The sequence below is a fragment of the Lissotriton vulgaris genome, chromosome 8 (genome assembly GCF_964263255.1).
Source record: "Lissotriton vulgaris chromosome 8, aLisVul1.2, whole genome shotgun sequence".
In the NCBI taxonomy this organism is placed as follows: Eukaryota; Metazoa; Chordata; class Amphibia; order Caudata; family Salamandridae; genus Lissotriton; species Lissotriton vulgaris.
In genome coordinates, this window is record NC_141696.1 from 528,806,079 (window position 1) to 528,823,816 (window position 17,738).

General features: G+C 43.1%; 1 protein-coding gene across 2 annotated transcripts in view; it reads right to left on the reverse strand.

Moving 5' to 3' along the window:
• Positions 1 to 733: 733 nt before the first annotated feature.
• The window catches only part of LOC147697257 (pyruvate dehydrogenase E1 component subunit alpha, mitochondrial), a 158,794-nt gene continuing 141,789 nt past the window's right edge, over positions 734 to 17,738 (reverse strand). For both annotated transcript variants that reach the window (XM_086934334.1, XM_086934333.1), the window contains one exon: positions 734 to 1,321. In XM_086934334.1, coding sequence (XP_086790460.1) covers positions 1,157 to 1,321 — 165 coding nt within the window. In that variant the 3' untranslated portion in view covers positions 734 to 1,156. The remainder of the gene's footprint in view (positions 1,322 to 17,738) is intronic.

Genomic DNA, 17,738 nt, shown 5'->3' on the forward strand with positions numbered 1-17,738 from the left:
CTCACATAACATCATACTTAAGGGAGATACACTGGCTCTGTATACACAAACGTGCTCATTTAAACTCCTCAAGCACACATTCAAGGCATTACACTACTTAGGCCCCACCTACCTGAACAGTTGTATCTCCTTCAATCAATCCCCCCAACATACCCCCGCTCTGCAGGACTCCTACTAGCACACATCCAATGCATATACAGAATCTGGTCAAGAGAACGGCGATCTCTGATAGAGCATGGAACCGCCTCCCACTCTATATCTGAGCCTTCTCTTCTTGAATACAGAAAGAAGCTGAAGAACTCTCTTTTGAATTACCAACCTAACATATAAAGGGCTAGACAGACACAGACACAGACAGACACACACACACACCTGTTCAGCACCAGGATACAACCCACGCGGATGATTGTGCGCTTTGCAAATACACATAACATTACTAGCATTACCATCCAGTTCTTTCCTGGATGATTTCTTGAGATGTCAGAAATTTGAAAACTCAAAAAATAATATTCCAAAGTTAGCCGATCTTTAACGGAAGAAACATTTTAATATGCGAGGCAAGAAACACTGGATAAAAGGGGTCGCATTTCAAAATTATTTTCACAAACTCCACTGTATCAACTCGAATTACAGTACTATTCATTAAAACATTGTTAGGGCATTTTAATACCATCGAGTAATGGCTGCCTGGCTTTCATAGTTAAAAAAGATTTTCTGAAATAAAGATAAGCAATTCCTTTCCCATCAAAGTTTATTGATTTTATGTATAAGTGACATGATTCGAACCAATAAAAAGAATACAATTTAGCCAACCGTGTTAATTTTGTTTCAATAAATAAATTAGCCCAAAAGGCTTTCGGAGCCTAATTATTAATTAAAATTGTGTCCTTGGTAGAACCAGAGTCCTTTTCGTACTTCTCTTAATAAACGTTCATCAAAAATTTTGCATATTTCCCAACACGTTTAAATGAACAATGATCAAGACAATAGCAAATTTTCTAGCACCAAAATAAAGGTCTTCAGTCCTTAAACTCTATAGTAGAAATACATTTAACTTTGAAAGCAGGTCCTTAAGGAGATATTAAATGTACTGAGAATTTGTATGGTGATAGCAATATTGTAACAGACTTCAATTCAATTTGAAAACGCATGATGTTTAGCTGACAGACTTGTACTTGATCCAAAGATTTGACCCGCGCACATCAAAGGGTGGCTCGTTGGCAAAGATATGGTTACCCAGCTCTTCTAGAGCAGGTTCTGGGTCTGTGGTGGCATACTGTGCAGCTTCTTCAATCTCTTTTCTTACTTCAACATCAATCTCCTGCAAAACAGATGAAAATGCATATTTAGCCTTTTCAGAAATAAGCTCAACCCCAAACTCTATTACGTCTTTTTGATGTTTGTAGTGTGAAATGTAAACGTCAACAATTTTAATACTTTTTCCTGAACATAAAATGGGTATTGAAAAAGTATCAAACTTTGAGATTGAAGGTTGACAATGCGCCAAAAAAACTGGTTTAGTTTTTGCTCTTTGTTTTTTTATGAAATTATCATACACAATCTATAAAGCAGCATGAAATTATATAATGCATAATCCGTATAATCCATATTTCATATACTTATATTCATATCTTAAATGAATGAAAAAGTGCATCACATATAAAACCATAAACCAGCAAGACTATTAAAGACCACTAAATTTATATATGGTCATAATAAGACGAGAAAATGGTCGATATCCAGGAAATGATCGGGTGCCAAATTCTTCACAAATTACAAGTTCCTGGTTGCATCGTAAAATCAATATACATCCCACAGATATCAACAAACTGGGACCACCACTCCTGCATATGAGAAGGAGTGCGGTCCAGTTATGCCATTGTAACACAATCATGCTACAACTACGAAGTAATACAGAACACCAAAATACACTCTAGGAAATCCAACTATAATACATTTGGAAAAGGGAAGAACAATACCAAGCAATTGACTGGATTTTGAAGTCAATGACCCCCCATCAGCCTCCATGTACACGCAGCATAAGTATTAAGAATTTGCCCATGAAACCCGGGCATATAACCTTTGGGGGTAGAGCAAATAACTTGATATTACACTGATACTTAAGTCAGGAAATATTCATTATTTTGTGCCCAAGGGTAATACTTATATGTATCCCCCTCCATGCTCATCAGCTCAATGAGTCTAACCATCCATCCATCAACCAAATACTGTAAACATGTGATTCTTAACCTTTTGACTTCTGTGGACCCCCGCCTAATCATTACTGGAATCCAGGGACGCTCCCTGAATAATTATTGGAATCCAGTGACCCCATGGAGTCATTACTGGAAGCTGGGGAACCCAGCCTTCGCAATTTCGATGATTTGTACTACAAAACAATACACAAATGATGTAATATTATATTTAATTCACGAACAAATGCAAAAAAACAATATAACAAATGAGCAGGAATAAACCCGAGATGCATGGTTTACCTATTCCTCATCATTGAAGCCAATCTATAAATCAACATTTTTTAACATATTTTAGAATCAAAGTTGATAAGTGATATGTGTTAATAAGAGCCACATAATCTGGGAGCCTTATCTCTCTTAAAAAAAAAATCACAATGTATGTCCCCCTCCAAAAGGGGAGTAGGACAGATTTCATGTCAAACAAATTATTGAGCTTATAAATACTAGAGTGAAAATAGTGGAGAAGACCCTCTAAGATTCAGAAGTACATATAGGCGAGTAGTTATGCTTATACAAATGGGAATAGAAGGAGTGAAATGTGTTAAGGATTGGATCCATGCCCTTATCTTCAGCCTCCTTAGAGTCAAGAATAACCTTAACAAAATTATTTCAGGCTCATTCTTTGACTTGAAGTACCAAGATGTGACCCTTGTTCTTGCCTTTTTCAAAGCAGCTAAGTCGTAGGTTACAAGCCACCTCAGTCCATGAACTTTTTTGAGCAACATATTGACCGTCTCTAGTTTTTTTTAAAGTACCCTCTTCTAGCAGGTGAAGAGCACAATGCTGAATTAGATTACCATGTTCGATTTCTAATATTCGGAGGGAGTTTCAAGGTTATTCTATCTCCAATTTGACAACTCCATCCCTTTGGAAGATAAATCTGAGGATAGCACCCCTAACCATAGATTTTTGAGAATCCCACCATACTCCACCTGGAGCAGAACACTCATTCTCGTTAACCAAATCTTTCAGAAATATTAGTTGTGCATGTATGGAAATTCGCAACTATGAGGACATATCTATCTAAAATTCACTTTCTTGGAATGAGTTCAAATGCAGAAAAACCCGGAGATAGACAAAATATTAGCGGGTTATGGTCAGACTGCGCTTGGTTATAGGCGCATTGATATAAGATGTGAGAATGTTATATAAAGAAATTGCCACACATTGTTCCTAATAAGGGCACAACATTTACCTGAATTACCTGCTTTGTAGCTCCCGGTACAGTAAACTGAAGCCAATGCAATTTGTCAATTCATGCTTAGTCAAATGAGTCTCCTGAAGGCACACAATTTCTACATCTATATAGGAGAGTTCTTACAGAACACTGCACATTTTTGGAATATATCTGAAACCGGTTACATTCAATATATAAACAGAAATACCATTCTTATGAACATTATTAACTTTCCTAGGTTTATTTGAATCAAAGACCTTCTCAAAGATGGATGAGCAGCTTTGATAATCTATCTTTTCTTTTTCAAACTGCACCTCTACCCAGCCCTTCACTCAGCTACCCACACTGCTGGTACTCCCCACGCACAAAAAGCTATTCTCTTTCCCCTACCTCTCTCCTGAGGTTTTACCGGCTTCCTGGGAAGCCAGGCTAACCCCTCCATTCTAAAAGAAGAAAACAAGTTACTTACCTGTAACTTTGGTTCTCCAGTATTGGTAACTTTCATAGATTCCCATAGCTTGTATCATTCCCCGTCGTCGGAATGGGAGTCTTGGTAACCAAAACAACATAGCAGTAGATACAAAAGAGAAAGAAAAAGGCCTAGGCCTTATTCCCTTTTGTAGCATATCCACCTCTTTTTGTAAAAGAGACCAAAATAATGCAACAACCAATCTGATCAGCCTCACCCCATAGAACCCTCCTGAGAGAACCTCAGAGCCTCAGATTTTCGTAGCCGTTATGTAACAGTATAACAAGACCTGCTAAAGGCTGAGCTTTCCCAGGGGAGGAGGGTGGGCGTATGGGAATCAATGAAAGTTACCAATACTGGAGAACCAAAGTTACAGGTAAGTAACTTGTTTTCTTACTGCAGTATTGGAACTTTCATAGATTCCCATAGCTTGTATCAGAGTAGCTAGCAGTCAGAAGCACACTTTGCTCTCTCATTGTTGTTTCATCTTCTCCTTACTTTTTTTTTTAATGCATCAAGCCAAAAACATTAACAAACAGTGCAATAATATTAAGAATAAATATCAATGCATATGTAATCTAAAATCAAAATGTGCCAATAACAAGAAAGAAAGGAGGAGGGAAGAAATGAAAGCTCACCACTCGATGGAAGAGGTTCTTCAGGACCACCTGGCCTCCAGCCGTGTCTTCCTGCGTCGAGGCCTCCAGGCAGTAATGTCTTGTGAAGGTGTGCACGCTGCTCCAAGTTGCAGCCCTGCAGATATCTTTGATCGGGACCCCAGCAAAGAGGGCTGTAGAAGAAGCCATGGAAATTGTAGAATGTACTCGGACTCTACCCTCCAGGGGTTTGCCCGCTGCTGAATGACAAAGTATAGCACTAGTAACCCACCAAGCAATACCCTTTTTGGACAGGGGCAAGCCCTTGCGGGGAGCGCAGAACGAAATAAACAGTTGAGAAGATTTCCGGAATTCTTTAGTACGGTCCAGATAGAATTTCAAACATCTTTGCACATCCAGGGAATGGAGTGCCCTTTCTGCCAGCGTAGAGGGCTGAGGAAAGAAAGCCTTAAGAATCACTGGCTCATTTATATGAAAGTCCGAGGGCCCTTTAGGTATGAATCTTGGATTAGTCCTTAGAATCACTGTATTTCTCTTGAACTGAAGGAAGGGTTTTTGGATCGTCAGAGCTTGAAGCTCACCAATTCTTCTTGTAGAAGTGAGAGCTAAAAGGAGTGCCACCTTCCAAGAGAGGAATTTCCGTTCTGCTCGATGAATTGGTTCAAATGGATGTTTCATAAGCTGGGTGAGAACCAAATTCAAATGTCACGTAGGGGGCGGAGGCCTCACTGGAGGAAAAACCCTAAAGAGGCCTTTTAGAAACTCTTTGACAATCCTGGCCGACCATAGAGAAGGTCCAGACGCAGTGCGTCTATAGAATGAGGCTGCCGCCAAATGAACCTTTATGGATGAATGAGACAGTCCTTTTGTGGCTAAAGACAGGAAATATGGAAGAACTTGATGAGGTTGAGACAAGAAAGGGTTGAAACCCTTCAGCTGACACCATATACAGAATCGCTTCAATTTTAAATGGTATGTCTTGTTAGTAGAAGGAGCTCTAGCCTGAGAGAGAACTTCCTTAACCTCCTCTGAGAGATCTAGCCCAAGAAACTCTTGCTGCTCAGAAGCCAGGCCGACAGGTGTAAGGAGCGAGTGTCCAGATGCCTGGCCTGGCCCTGGGATATTGTGAGAAGGTCCAAGACCATCCGTAGAAGCCGTGGAGGTTCCAGGGAGAGGAGGAGAAGTTCTGTGAGTCAGAACTGCCTCGGCCACTTTGGAGCCATCAGGACCATCTTGCACAGCTCAGTTTTGATCTTCCTGAGAATTCTTGGTATCAACGGAATGGGGGGAAAAGCGTATACAAATGCGCCGGACCAGGCTATCTAAAGCACATTCCCCAGCGATCCGCAATGGTGTCGCCTGCTGGCGTAGAACCAGCATTTCTTGTTCTCCGGGGTGGCAAAGAGATCTACTGAGGGTTTTCCCCACCAGTGGAAAATTTCCTACAAGACAGTCTGGTTCAGTTCCCATTCGTGGCTGACTGATGACAGTCTGCTGAGCATGTCTGACTTCTTGTTTAGTACTCCAGGAAGATGTACTGCCTTCAGGGACATTCCGTGCAGGATAGCCCACTCCCAAATCTTCTGGGCTTCCTGTGACAACGGAAGTGATCTGGTACCTCCTTCTTTGATTATCGTGCATGGCTGTGGTATTGTCCGAGTGGACAAGAACCGCCAACCCCTGCAGCCGTGGAAGAAAAGCCTGTAGTGCCAGACGAATTGCCCTGAGTTCCAGGAGATTGATATGGAGAAGACAGTGCTGTGGCAACCAATGTCCGCTTACATGCAAGTCCTGTAGCACCGTGCCCCAGCCTTCCAGTGAGGCATCTTTAGTCACTACCTGAGGAGCTGGATTGTTTACAAAGGATAGACCCTGGGATATATTCTCTTCTTTCGTCCACCACAAAGCGGCCCTTCTGATAGCTGGAGTGATCCCCACCCTATCTTCGAAGGATCCGTCTACTTGTCACCATTGCAGGTCGAGCTGCTCCTGAAGTGAACACATCAGCAACCTGCAGTAAGGTATCAAAGGAATGAAAGTGGAAATTGTTGCTAGCAGGAATTTGAGCGGCGAACTGAAAGATACCTTCTTCTTCGCAACAGCTGAGCCATGGACATAAGTTTCTCTTGCCTTTCGAAGGATGGAGAAGCCTTGTTGAGAGACGTGTCCAGGATGGCTCCTAGGAAGCGTGCTTTCGTGGACGGACAGAGAGATGACTTTTCCCTGTTGAGAGTCAGGCTCAGATTGCTGAACAGACTCGTACATGCGTTGACTGTATCCTCCGTTGCACGTCTGGACGGAGTCTTCAGCAACCAAATGTCCAGGTAGGGGAACATCTGGAAATGCTGCTTCCGGAGGAAGGCTGCCACCGGTGGTAGCACCTGGGTAAAGATTCTCGGAGCAGACCGAAGTCCAAACGGAAGAACTTTGAATTGAAAGTGGCTCTTGGCTACTGTAAACCGTAGAAACCTCCTGTGGGCTGGATGAATGGGTACGTGAAAATAGGCATCCTCGAGATCGAGAGTGGCCATAAGATCCCCAGGATTGAAGAGACGTAAAATGTCCTGGAGAGACACCATCCCAAAAGATTGTTTTAGGAGTTAGCGGTTTAGCTCCCTGAGATCTGATATGTGGCGCCACTTCTCTAGCGTCTTCTTGACCAAAACAAATCTGAAGTAGAACCCCTTTCCCTTCTGAGAAAAGGGGACCGTCTCTACTGCTCCCTTGAGGAGCATCTGATGACCTTCGAGCCGCAAATGTTTCGAAGGCATGTCAGCAGGGGGCTTGGAAGGTGGGAGACGAACAAACTCCAACGTATGGCCATATTGAATGATGTTGAGTACCCAGCAGTCTGATGTTATCTGTTGCCAGTTGTGGAGGTATTGGGATACCCTGCCCCCCACAGATTTTTTCGGGGAGGGGGGTACAGCAGCAAGAGCCAGAACGCAGCTATTGTCGTTTAGCTGTGTCACGTCCCTGGCGATTCTGTTTCCCATTAGAGTTAGACCTAGAGAAAGAAGAGGTCTGGCCTGGACTTTGATGGTAAGATGGACGATAAGACTGAGGCGTCGAACTATAAGTAGAAAACCGTTGTTGCTGGTATGAACTTCTAGATGTTGTAGTACTTCTTCCTCTGGCTCCACAGAAAGGAATCTTCCAATATTGTAAGGTTCCCAAGGATCTCGCTGTCTCTGTATCCTTTTTGATGTCTTGGAGGGCATCATCAATATGTTTACCAAATAATGCCTCCCCATCAAACGGAAGGTCTAGGATTTTGTTCTGGACCTCCGGCCGGAACCATGTCGCTCTGAGCCAGCCTTGGCGACGAAGAACAGCTGCGCCTGCCAGCGAGCGGAAAGCTGTAGTGGCAATGTCCATTGCGCAGTCGATAATTTCACCTGATGTAACCTCTCCTTCTTGCAAGATTTTCTTTGCTTGCCCCTTGGCTTCTTTGGGCAGCTGGTCAAGATATGGTGAGAGATCACACCACATCTGGGGATCATATCTGCCAAGAATCGCCAACGCATTCGTCGCTCTAATCAAAAGACTTGCCATGGAGGAAAACCTTTCCCCAGCATTAGCTCCGCGTCTGCCTTCTTTGTCAGGAGGAGTAGTAAGGGGCGCAGAAGGGTTGCGTGATTTCCTCTGAGCCGCCTGCGATATCACCGAATCCGGCTTCGGTTGACCTATTAACCCCTTCCATGCTGGGGCGATTTTCCTCGTGTGCTAGGCTTTTAAAGAATCAATGGCTTTATGACGGCCCCCAGCCGTCATCAGCACACGAGCACTGTAATGCATGACGGATGGGGGCCGTCATCAGCATGGAAGGGGTTAAAGATGCTGGACTGTCGCCAGGGGCCTTGAATTTCTTACCAGGCGTGGCAAGAATGGAATGACAGTAGCTGGATTCTTCATTACCCTTATTCCTTCCTCGTGATTGGCAATAGGAATGTGCCCGGGATTCCTGGCCATGCCTAGAAGGCCCTATTGCATGTAGATACTGCCGATTCCAGGCTTTCCACTCTTCCATCTCCATTGGCTGTCACAGTGGAGAAATACATTTGGCAACGGGCTGGAAGAGCATTCTCTGTAACACCCGGTCCCTAGTAAAACATCATACTGAAACCTGGGACATAATTTCGACCGTACTGCCTGATGTATGCTTTCTGACTGAAACCTGGCTAAAGCCTCATACTGTCCCTGCCATCACCTTGGGTATTCCCATTGGATATAAAATTCTAAGGCTGGACCGTCCGGTTAAAACTGGTGGTGGGATTGCTATTGTTCACAAGGAGGAGTTGAACGTTTCCATATTGGAACAAAAGAGTAATCCCTCAATGGAAATTATTGTCTTTAGGATTAATACTTCATCCAAAGCTTACTGGAAGGGGGCTCTGGTATATAGCCCCCCAGGGCCAAGTGCTGGTTTTACACTCTCCCTGGTTGAACTACTGGCCCCGCATCTTAAGGCTGGAGATGATTTCTTTCTTCTCGAGATTTTAACATACATGGAGATCTCCCCAGGAATCCTGAGACCGTATCTCTATTATCGGACCTCTCGTTACTGGGTCTCGCCAAGTGCAATAATGGCCCAACTCATCTAGCAGGTCATACACTAGACATGATCTTTTCCAACTGCACCAAGATTTCATGTCAACCCTCAACTCAGATGAATTGGACTGACCATTTTACAATTAAATTTTCTCTTTTAGGTTTGGACAAACCTAACAAACGGCCCCCCTTCCCTCATTTTTACGCAGGCAGTGGCATAAAGTGACAAAAGAGGAATTTCAGAAGGTATTAATTGAGCCCCTCATCACTGCCTCTGATAATATTGAGTCAGCCCTTTCCAAGTTTAATTCTGCTGTTTTAGCTGCAATCGACTTTCTAGCCCCCTTAAAATTGTACAAACAACGTCCCACCTCTCGCCAGGAGGCGTGGTACACTGACCAATTAAGGGCCAAGAAACAAGCCTGTAAAAAAATTAGAAAAAGCTTGGAGGAAAACACATTCTGAAGAAAACAAAAAATTTTATTTTGATGCTTTGACAACGTATCATAAAAATATAAGATTGGCTCGGAAAAATCTCGCCTCTCAGTTGGCGGAAGCCGGTAACTCTCCCAAAGCACTATACCATATCTTACAAGCCTTTATTAAACCTGAGGCCTGCGAAAGTGCGGATGTTTCCTCACAGGCACTGTGTGATGACATCTGTCTTTTTTAAAAATAAAATAGAGCTAATATACGACAAAATCATCCAGGCCACAAACTCTAAGAGTAGTGCATCTATAACATCCTCTCATCCCCCGACTTGTGACTCCCCAATGCTCACTGCTTTTCCTGAAGTTAGTCAGACTGATATTCATACTCTGATGGGTCAAATTAAAACAGGATCTCCTCTAGATCTTTTGCCTGCCAAAACTATCATCTCTCTGGCCAATATACTCTGCCCTATGATCCGGACCCTGATGAATCTCTCTCTTGACGAAGGTCAGGTACCACAGGAATGGAAAAAAGCTGTTGTAAATCCTATTCGTAAGAACTCCGCTCTCCCATGGACAACCTTTCTAACCTCCGCCCCATATCCCTCTTACCCTACCTGAGCAAGATGATGGAGAAATACATCAATACCCATCTGTCGAATTTCATCGAGCTGTCGGGAGGTTTAGACCACTCCCAATCCGGTTTCAGGCCCAATTATAGCACAGAATCGGCGCTCCTCTCTGTGACCGATACCATCAGAATGTCACAGGATAGAAGGAGCTCCATGATTCTGGTGCTATTGGACCTGTCCGCAGCATTCAACACAATATCACACGATATCTTCCTCAGCCGCTTGCAGGAGGTTGGGGTTGGCTCTGTCCTGGTTGAAGAGCTTTCTCTCAGATAGATCACAAAGTGTCAGCTTGGGCTCCTTTCGTTCCACGTCTATGGAGCTCACCAAGGGGGTGCCACAAGGCTCGTGCTTGAGCCCCACTCTTTTCAACATATATGTGGCCCTCCTAGCTGACCTAATGAGATCCTATGAATTTATTCCGGTGTCATATGCTGACGACACTCAGCTACTATTCCCATTTCAGTCTCTAGCTCCTGCTGTCAAGCACTCCTTCTCTGAGGGCAGTTCCCGTTGGATGGCCTCGAATTTCCTACAATGCAATGTGGGGAAGACAGAGGTCATGCTATTCGGGGAGGCCCCACTACTGTGGTCACCAGACTGGTGGCCACTAGATCTGGGCCCTGTCCCCAGTCCTAAGCAGACGGTGAAGAACTTAGGGGTTCGGCTGGACCAAGGACTGTCCTTAAAGTAACACGTCAACCAAACAGCGGGTTCATGATTTCACGTAATTGGACTTCTGAGACGTGTGTTCCCTTTTCTGCCAGACACCTCCAGAAAAACCCTTGTCCAGGCTCTAATACTTAGCTGCCTGGACTACTGTAATGGACTCATTATATCAGCGAATGACAACTTGCTGAGCAGACTACAGGTGACTCAGAACACCGCGGCAAGACTGGTTCTTAATGCCCTGCCCAGAACTCCCTCGCGTCCTCTTTTGGAAAAGCTTCATTGGTGGCCAATCCGACAACGGATTCAATTCAAAATCTGTTGTGGTTTTCATAAAAGCATTTTTGGTTCAGGCCCCATGTATCGGGCTGAAAAGTTTATCCTCTATAAACCTGTACGCACCCTCCGTTCTAGCAACCAATTTCTGCTACAGAGTCCGTTCATCAGAAAGGCGAGATTGGGCGGTAAAGCCCTCTTGTCCCTGGGCCCCTGTCTATGGAATAAACTTCCTTTTAACTTGAGATGTTGCTCTAACTACCTAAATATTAGGAAATTACTGAAGACCTTCCTGTTTTAAATCTCCTATTCCCTCAGCGCACTCATGTGAAGCACTGTCTATACTCCAGTTGGCTAACTAAGCGCAGAGATACTCCTTCGGGAGTCGAGTCTAGCGCTATACAAACACATAAATAAATGGAACGGACCGTCTTCCTATAAGGTTCTTTAAAATCATAAAGAAAACACTCAGATTGAACTGAGGGCATGGGAAGTTGAAATCTGTGTGAGGCTCTCTCCGTCAATTTGTGAAACCCTCCAATGTCCGCTGGGGGAGAATCAACTGCTTCTGGAGTAGGAGAAGCCGGGTCTGGTATCACATAATCGTCCCATTTCACACACTGGTCCGGCCTGCTGACATCACCCTGATCCTCATCCGAGGAATCATCCTGCACCTCTCGAACCACAGTAGGTATAAAAGGGCTGATGACTTGCGGCTGCGATACCATTTGGGAAGGTGGCCTTGGCGAGGCCACAGAAGAAGCTGCCAGAGCAGACACGTCCTGTGTCAAAGGAAGCGAAGAAGTAGGAGGCTGGGAGAATCTCCTCCTATAGTCCAGTAACATGCCCTGAAGATCGGCAAAGAGGGAAGTAGGAACAGAAACCATCTCCTGGCAAATTTGTTTGGCCATATGTCTTGAAGTTCATGTTTGTTATGTTGTCCCAATCTAATGCTATCTGTTTTTGTGGTGTTAAGCTACATTTGGTTATTACTCATCCATGTCTTATGAGTGGAGGCAGTCATTCAGTCCATATTCCTGTAGGCTTCCTGGACTACACAATTCTAGGGAGATGTTATGACATTTGTTTCTTTCATGGCAGAAAGAATGATTACAAAGGTGTTGTTCCCGCTTCTATCAATACGTGGATTGATCCCCCCTGGAACTTGAGATGATATGCGCCTCTTACACTCATTGTGGCACTACAGAATTTTATGCAATTACACATGCTTTGAGCCTACCAAGAGAAACTTTGCCTTTTGCCTGAAATAAATGAAAGCAACAGCTAAGTACAACTCCAAAGCAGCTAGTGCATGCCAACAGTGCTACCCAACATACAGCAAAAATAGTACAAAACCTAGCCTCAGAATGGAAAAAAGGTTCATTCAGGTTGAAATATCGGCACACAGTGAAGTCTAAAAGGTCATATAACAGGAAAAGAAATAAGATATTAGAGGACCTCACACACGTGAACACTATGTAAGAAGACAGAGTTGATTATCGAGATATATGCCAGATGCAAAATTATAAAAAAATGCAAGTACTATTACCGATTGAACCAATTATGACCAATTTCTGGAGGCAGTCGAGAGATGAGCGTACAAACTGTTGTTTTAAATCCCCTTGCACAATAAGGAAAGTCTCATAAATGTAAGATGGATGGGGAGTTACAATGATATTGAAATTCTTAAAGTAAATATCACAGCCAATAGAAAAATATTGTAACGAGAAGATGACTGAAAACAAGAGGACATAATATGAAATAGAAGGGCGCTTAGATCTTGGAAAGAGGTTCACATCAATTCAGATTAAAAAACTGGCCTGTGACCTCTGAACCAGCAGCACCGGAAAGACAGAAGACACAAATGCAAAACATTTGCAGAGTGCACGTTACAGGAGAAAATCGACACCCTGTATGGAAAAGAAGGAAGTATCTAATTTTCTATTTCTTTCATTTTGGTATAATCGCGGCACCCGCGCTTTACTTGTAACATTTTAAAAGTAAAGCGCGGGTGCCGCGATTATACCAAAATGAAAGAAATAGATGTTCTTTCATTATGGTATAATCGCGGACCCGGCGTCTCATCTCCCTGTGCCTGCAGACAGAGGCTTCTCTCCAGGAAACATGCGAGACCTCTGAAATCCAATAAGGCATGCTTTTAGCCTGTAAAAATGTGTATTGCTACTTTTCAGCAAGGCACATTCCGAACCCTGGTACCTCAGAAAACTGTTTAAACATACGACCAACGCGACCTTCATTTGAAGTTTCCGGCCTTCAATTTTGTAATAAAGTTCATATGTTATGCTGTGACCCTCTGCCATATAATGTACTGAATCTAACGTACAGCACTTGAAAGTTTCAGTGTGGCCAGCATTTTAATGCCAGATGGCTCCTATCAGAATGATCTGAGGTCGTGAGAGACTTACATAAGTGCATTGTGCAATAAGGAAAGACTTGTGTACGGCAGATCTTTTTAAATTAATCTTCCCACAAATGCAATGAATGCACAAGCAGTTTATGTGACCTAAAATAGGCTGCACATTATCAACGTGCTTCGATCACCTCCTTAGACAGTGAAAAGAGACAGTGGAGGGCACTCTCCGGCTAATACTCTTTGTACTGGGGTGAATGTAAGACATTGTAAGACATTGTTCTGCATTCTGTCCATCAACTGTGTTTTTTGCAATTTTCGCCCCGAGTGGGCTGGGTATGCTCAGACGTGAGTCCCAGGCTCTCCACATCACTGGAGTCAAGCTATCCAGGCTGAAGAAGGCTGATAGCCAGAAACCGCTCCTTGGATGCTTGATTCCGGTCTAGGAAAGACATGGCTTGGTAGTTCGAGCTGGACTGTTCCCATGAGGCACAGGGTCAAGGCTGATTTGCATATAGCCATTGTCTGACCTAGGGTGGTTTGGAGTGCAAAAATACGATGGATTTAGGCCCAGATCTTTGTACTGGGGCGATTGTAAGACATTGTTCTGCATTCTGTCCATCAACTGTGTTTTTTGCAATTGGCTCCTTCACAGGCATCGCCAGGCTGCCTGCAAAGCAGAAAGAAATGACACAGCCCCGTCCCTTTCAGACTGACTTCCTGCTGACGTAAAACAGAAGGAAGTCAAGCAAGCCAGTCTGAAAAGGACGGGGCTTAGAGAGAAAGAAGAACGTCACTAGGACCTCTTCTCCAATGGCTGCCCACCGTTTAGGACGCCAGCCAATGGAGAAGAGGGGCGGGGCTTAACCTTGCTAGTGAAAGTTCCTCTATCTCATTAAGTCTCGCCAGCTCGACTGCGCATGTGCGCAGTCTTTCGCAGTCTGAGACCTATAGAAACAAATCTGGGTAGTGAATTTTCAAGCCAGTCTAACACCAAAGACAATTTCCACATGTTTTAGTTGCGAGATTGTAGCCGGTAACTGTTCTGGGGTTAGTCTTAAGTGGCTAAACTCTAGCATTCATGAAAGCTATGGTATCAGATTAGTTTTAGCCTGTTACTCATCCTTTCATAGACATTACCAATGCAGGAGTCATAGTCGAAGTATAACATTTGGATCCAAAGGTCTGGATGTCTTCTGAATACATACTGTGTACGGTACATCCACAGGGTGCCATGGAAGAGGGTACTGGAGAGTTCAATCCAGGAGTGAGTCATTTCAAAAACTGAGTGGATATGTTTAAAGGCGTAAAAGTTTCCCGACTGTATAACCAGTCCTGTGACAATAACAACTTCTCTTTTGAGCATGGCTAACAGGGAGGCAGTGCTCTTATTGAATTACATCAGGAATCACAAATTAGCCTACTAAGAGCAACCACAGGATCTACTAGAATAGGTCTCTTACTCGAGTATCTGGATGGGGGATGCAATATATATAGCTGTGGGCACTTACATGCTACTGTACAGGCACCCAATTTCACATTTTTAGGGCTTCGTGGATTGATACAATTTTACATAACAGAGGAAGAAGAGACCATTTACCCAGAATGCTCTCCAAGACAATGGAAGTACCTTAAAGTGGACTTAACTACAAATAGATAGGCAATGATTTCTTCAGTTTCCCATTGTTAGATGTTGGCACACTACAAAAACTTCTAATGGCATGGGTAGGAAGAACGAAATCAATAAGAGTGAGTGACAAAACCAGTGTAAAATTATTTAACTGTTGAGGCTACTTTCCAAGGTGTGTTGCTATGAAAGGAAGGGTCGGAACTATAGCTAAAATTGATTTTCTTTGCTCTTATGAGCGTAATGCATAGAAATTTAATTCACATGGAAAGTGGTATTGCTAGCATACAGCAACTCAACTCCATAACCAGTGTTTTAACCCAACTGCCCAACCAGATTATTGAGCCTCATTCAGCTGAATGTCTCTTGAGATGTAACACTTCCTACCTTCTAACTCCAGCCGCACCACAGGTCTGGAATCTTGTTTATAACATTGAACATTACGATTACATGTGTGCATGCCATAGCCAAAAGTCCTATGTATACACTACACAGGAGTAGGAATGGGTGGAGCCTCATATTGCCCCACAACTAAGCAATACTGATGAAGACAAACTGGCCGAGATACACTAGATTGACTCCCTCTTTGAAGAAATATGGGATTTATTTCTTGACTGTCTCTCCTAGCTCTGTCTAGTGTTCATTCTAACAGCCAATAATATACAGTACTAAAAGCAGCAGAAAACCACACTATAAACTACCCCAGGTCCAGACTCCATAGTAGCCTTACACATCCATTAAAGCGGTCTAAACCTCAGAGCAATTTGAAATCTTGATTGGTTGTCATAACTTCACAACGTGTTCATTACAGTCTGCCCCACACTTGTCATGACGTTTCTGACATACTGGTAGATTTGGCATGTCTGGAACTTAAATTTACAATTTACACTTTTTAATAGTGGTATAATCATTGCATCTTTTATCAATCCCTCACTGTAGAACAGACCAGCAATGTAAGAGACAGTACTGCTGATTGCCGGTCTCAGGTATTTTGGAGGCGAGAAAGGGGTGAGGATCAAAGGCTGAAAAAAACCTATTTTCTTTAAAAATTAATACTTGGTTACTTTTTCATTTATAAAACCCTTCATTTTGCCAAAGGCTAACCTTCTGTTGAAGTAATTTTACATGGTTTTAAGGATTTTGCAATTAAGGAGTTGTATGAAGAAAAGTAATGCTTCAGTTGAATCGATCAGCTTGTCACGCTGGCTTTTCTCATATCTGGGGATAGTCTTTCTCAAAGATAATTCTACATATAGTTTCATCACTCATCCCCACAATTTCCGACATAATTTGCTTTTCTACAGGTCCTTCTTTAACTTATTTAGCAGGACCCATTGTTCATTTGATGATCAATGAAAAACGTTGGTTACTGAACTGATATTTTCTTTTGTAAGTGTTATGTCAACGGAATACATGTATGTCTCACAAGAAAAAAACAGATACGTTAACATTAAATGTATTTACGGGCTACTCTTCATTGTTTACGACTTGTGAATTAATTAAGCACCTATTCTTAAATTAAGTGAAGGCTTGACATAATATGAGGGTTTGGGACTCTTACATGGCAAAAAAAGAATAAGTAATTTGTTACCTACTAATAGATTTTAAAGGAGGTGTATGTGAAGAAAATGGCATGATCTATGGTTAATGAGGCTACATAATGTTTTGACCATAAATGTCAGTATGGCCCTTTTTGCTCGAAGAGTATGCATTTGGTCTTTGAGTAAGCAGTATGCCAGCCATCTTGTAGCATGTCTGAACAGCATGGACTATCTACCTTGCGATGGCTTCCCTGGTGACTGGTGCGCTCTTGTCCTATCTGCATCTGTTCAGCATGAGATGTATCATTGGAGTTGGCAGAAAAACGTACGCAAATGGCCCTGATCAGTCTATAGAAAGGGCTTAGGTGAAGGTACCTACAAGCAAAGCTTTGGCATTTTGCGTTTCCCTGTGTTGGGAAAAAGCCATCTGTCGTTCTCCCTATTTGTGGAAGATGATGTTCATAATTTTTTGTTTTAGACCATACTCATGTGGGAGGTTTTCTTGTCTGCTTAGCCTGTTTGCTTCCCAGTTCACTTGGAAAGGAACTGCTACTAGTTATATCCTCTTTTTGATGGCTCAACTCTATATGTCCTGACCTAACTAGGAGAGTGCATGTGATTTTGTTCCCTTCTATTTGTTGAGGTGGAATGTTGTTGTATTGTCCAATTGAATTTTGATCACTTGCTTCTTGCCCTGTTTTTGAAAAGCTTTCAGTGCCACCAAAACTGCTTCATTTCCAGGATATTTATGTGTTTGACTGCTTCTTCCGGGCTCTATGGGCCTCGGATGTTGTGTTGCCACGTGCATTCTCCACCTAGTGTTGAATGCCTCCGTAGGGATGGTCACTGAGCGAGTTGGATGTTTGAAAGGCCTACTCACCATGATGTTTTTTGTGTTCCACCACTGAATCTTTTTCTGTACTGTTGCAGTGATAACAACAACATATTCCTAAATACCAGTTGTCTATAACCACTGCGCTTGAGGCCACTTCTGAAGTGGTCTCATGTGTAACTGTGTATGAGGTACCAGGGAGAAGCACAATGCCACCATTCCTTTTATCTTCCCAAGTGTCCTCACTGCCAGAGACAGCCCCTCTTGGCAGAGGAAAGCTGGCTGTACCA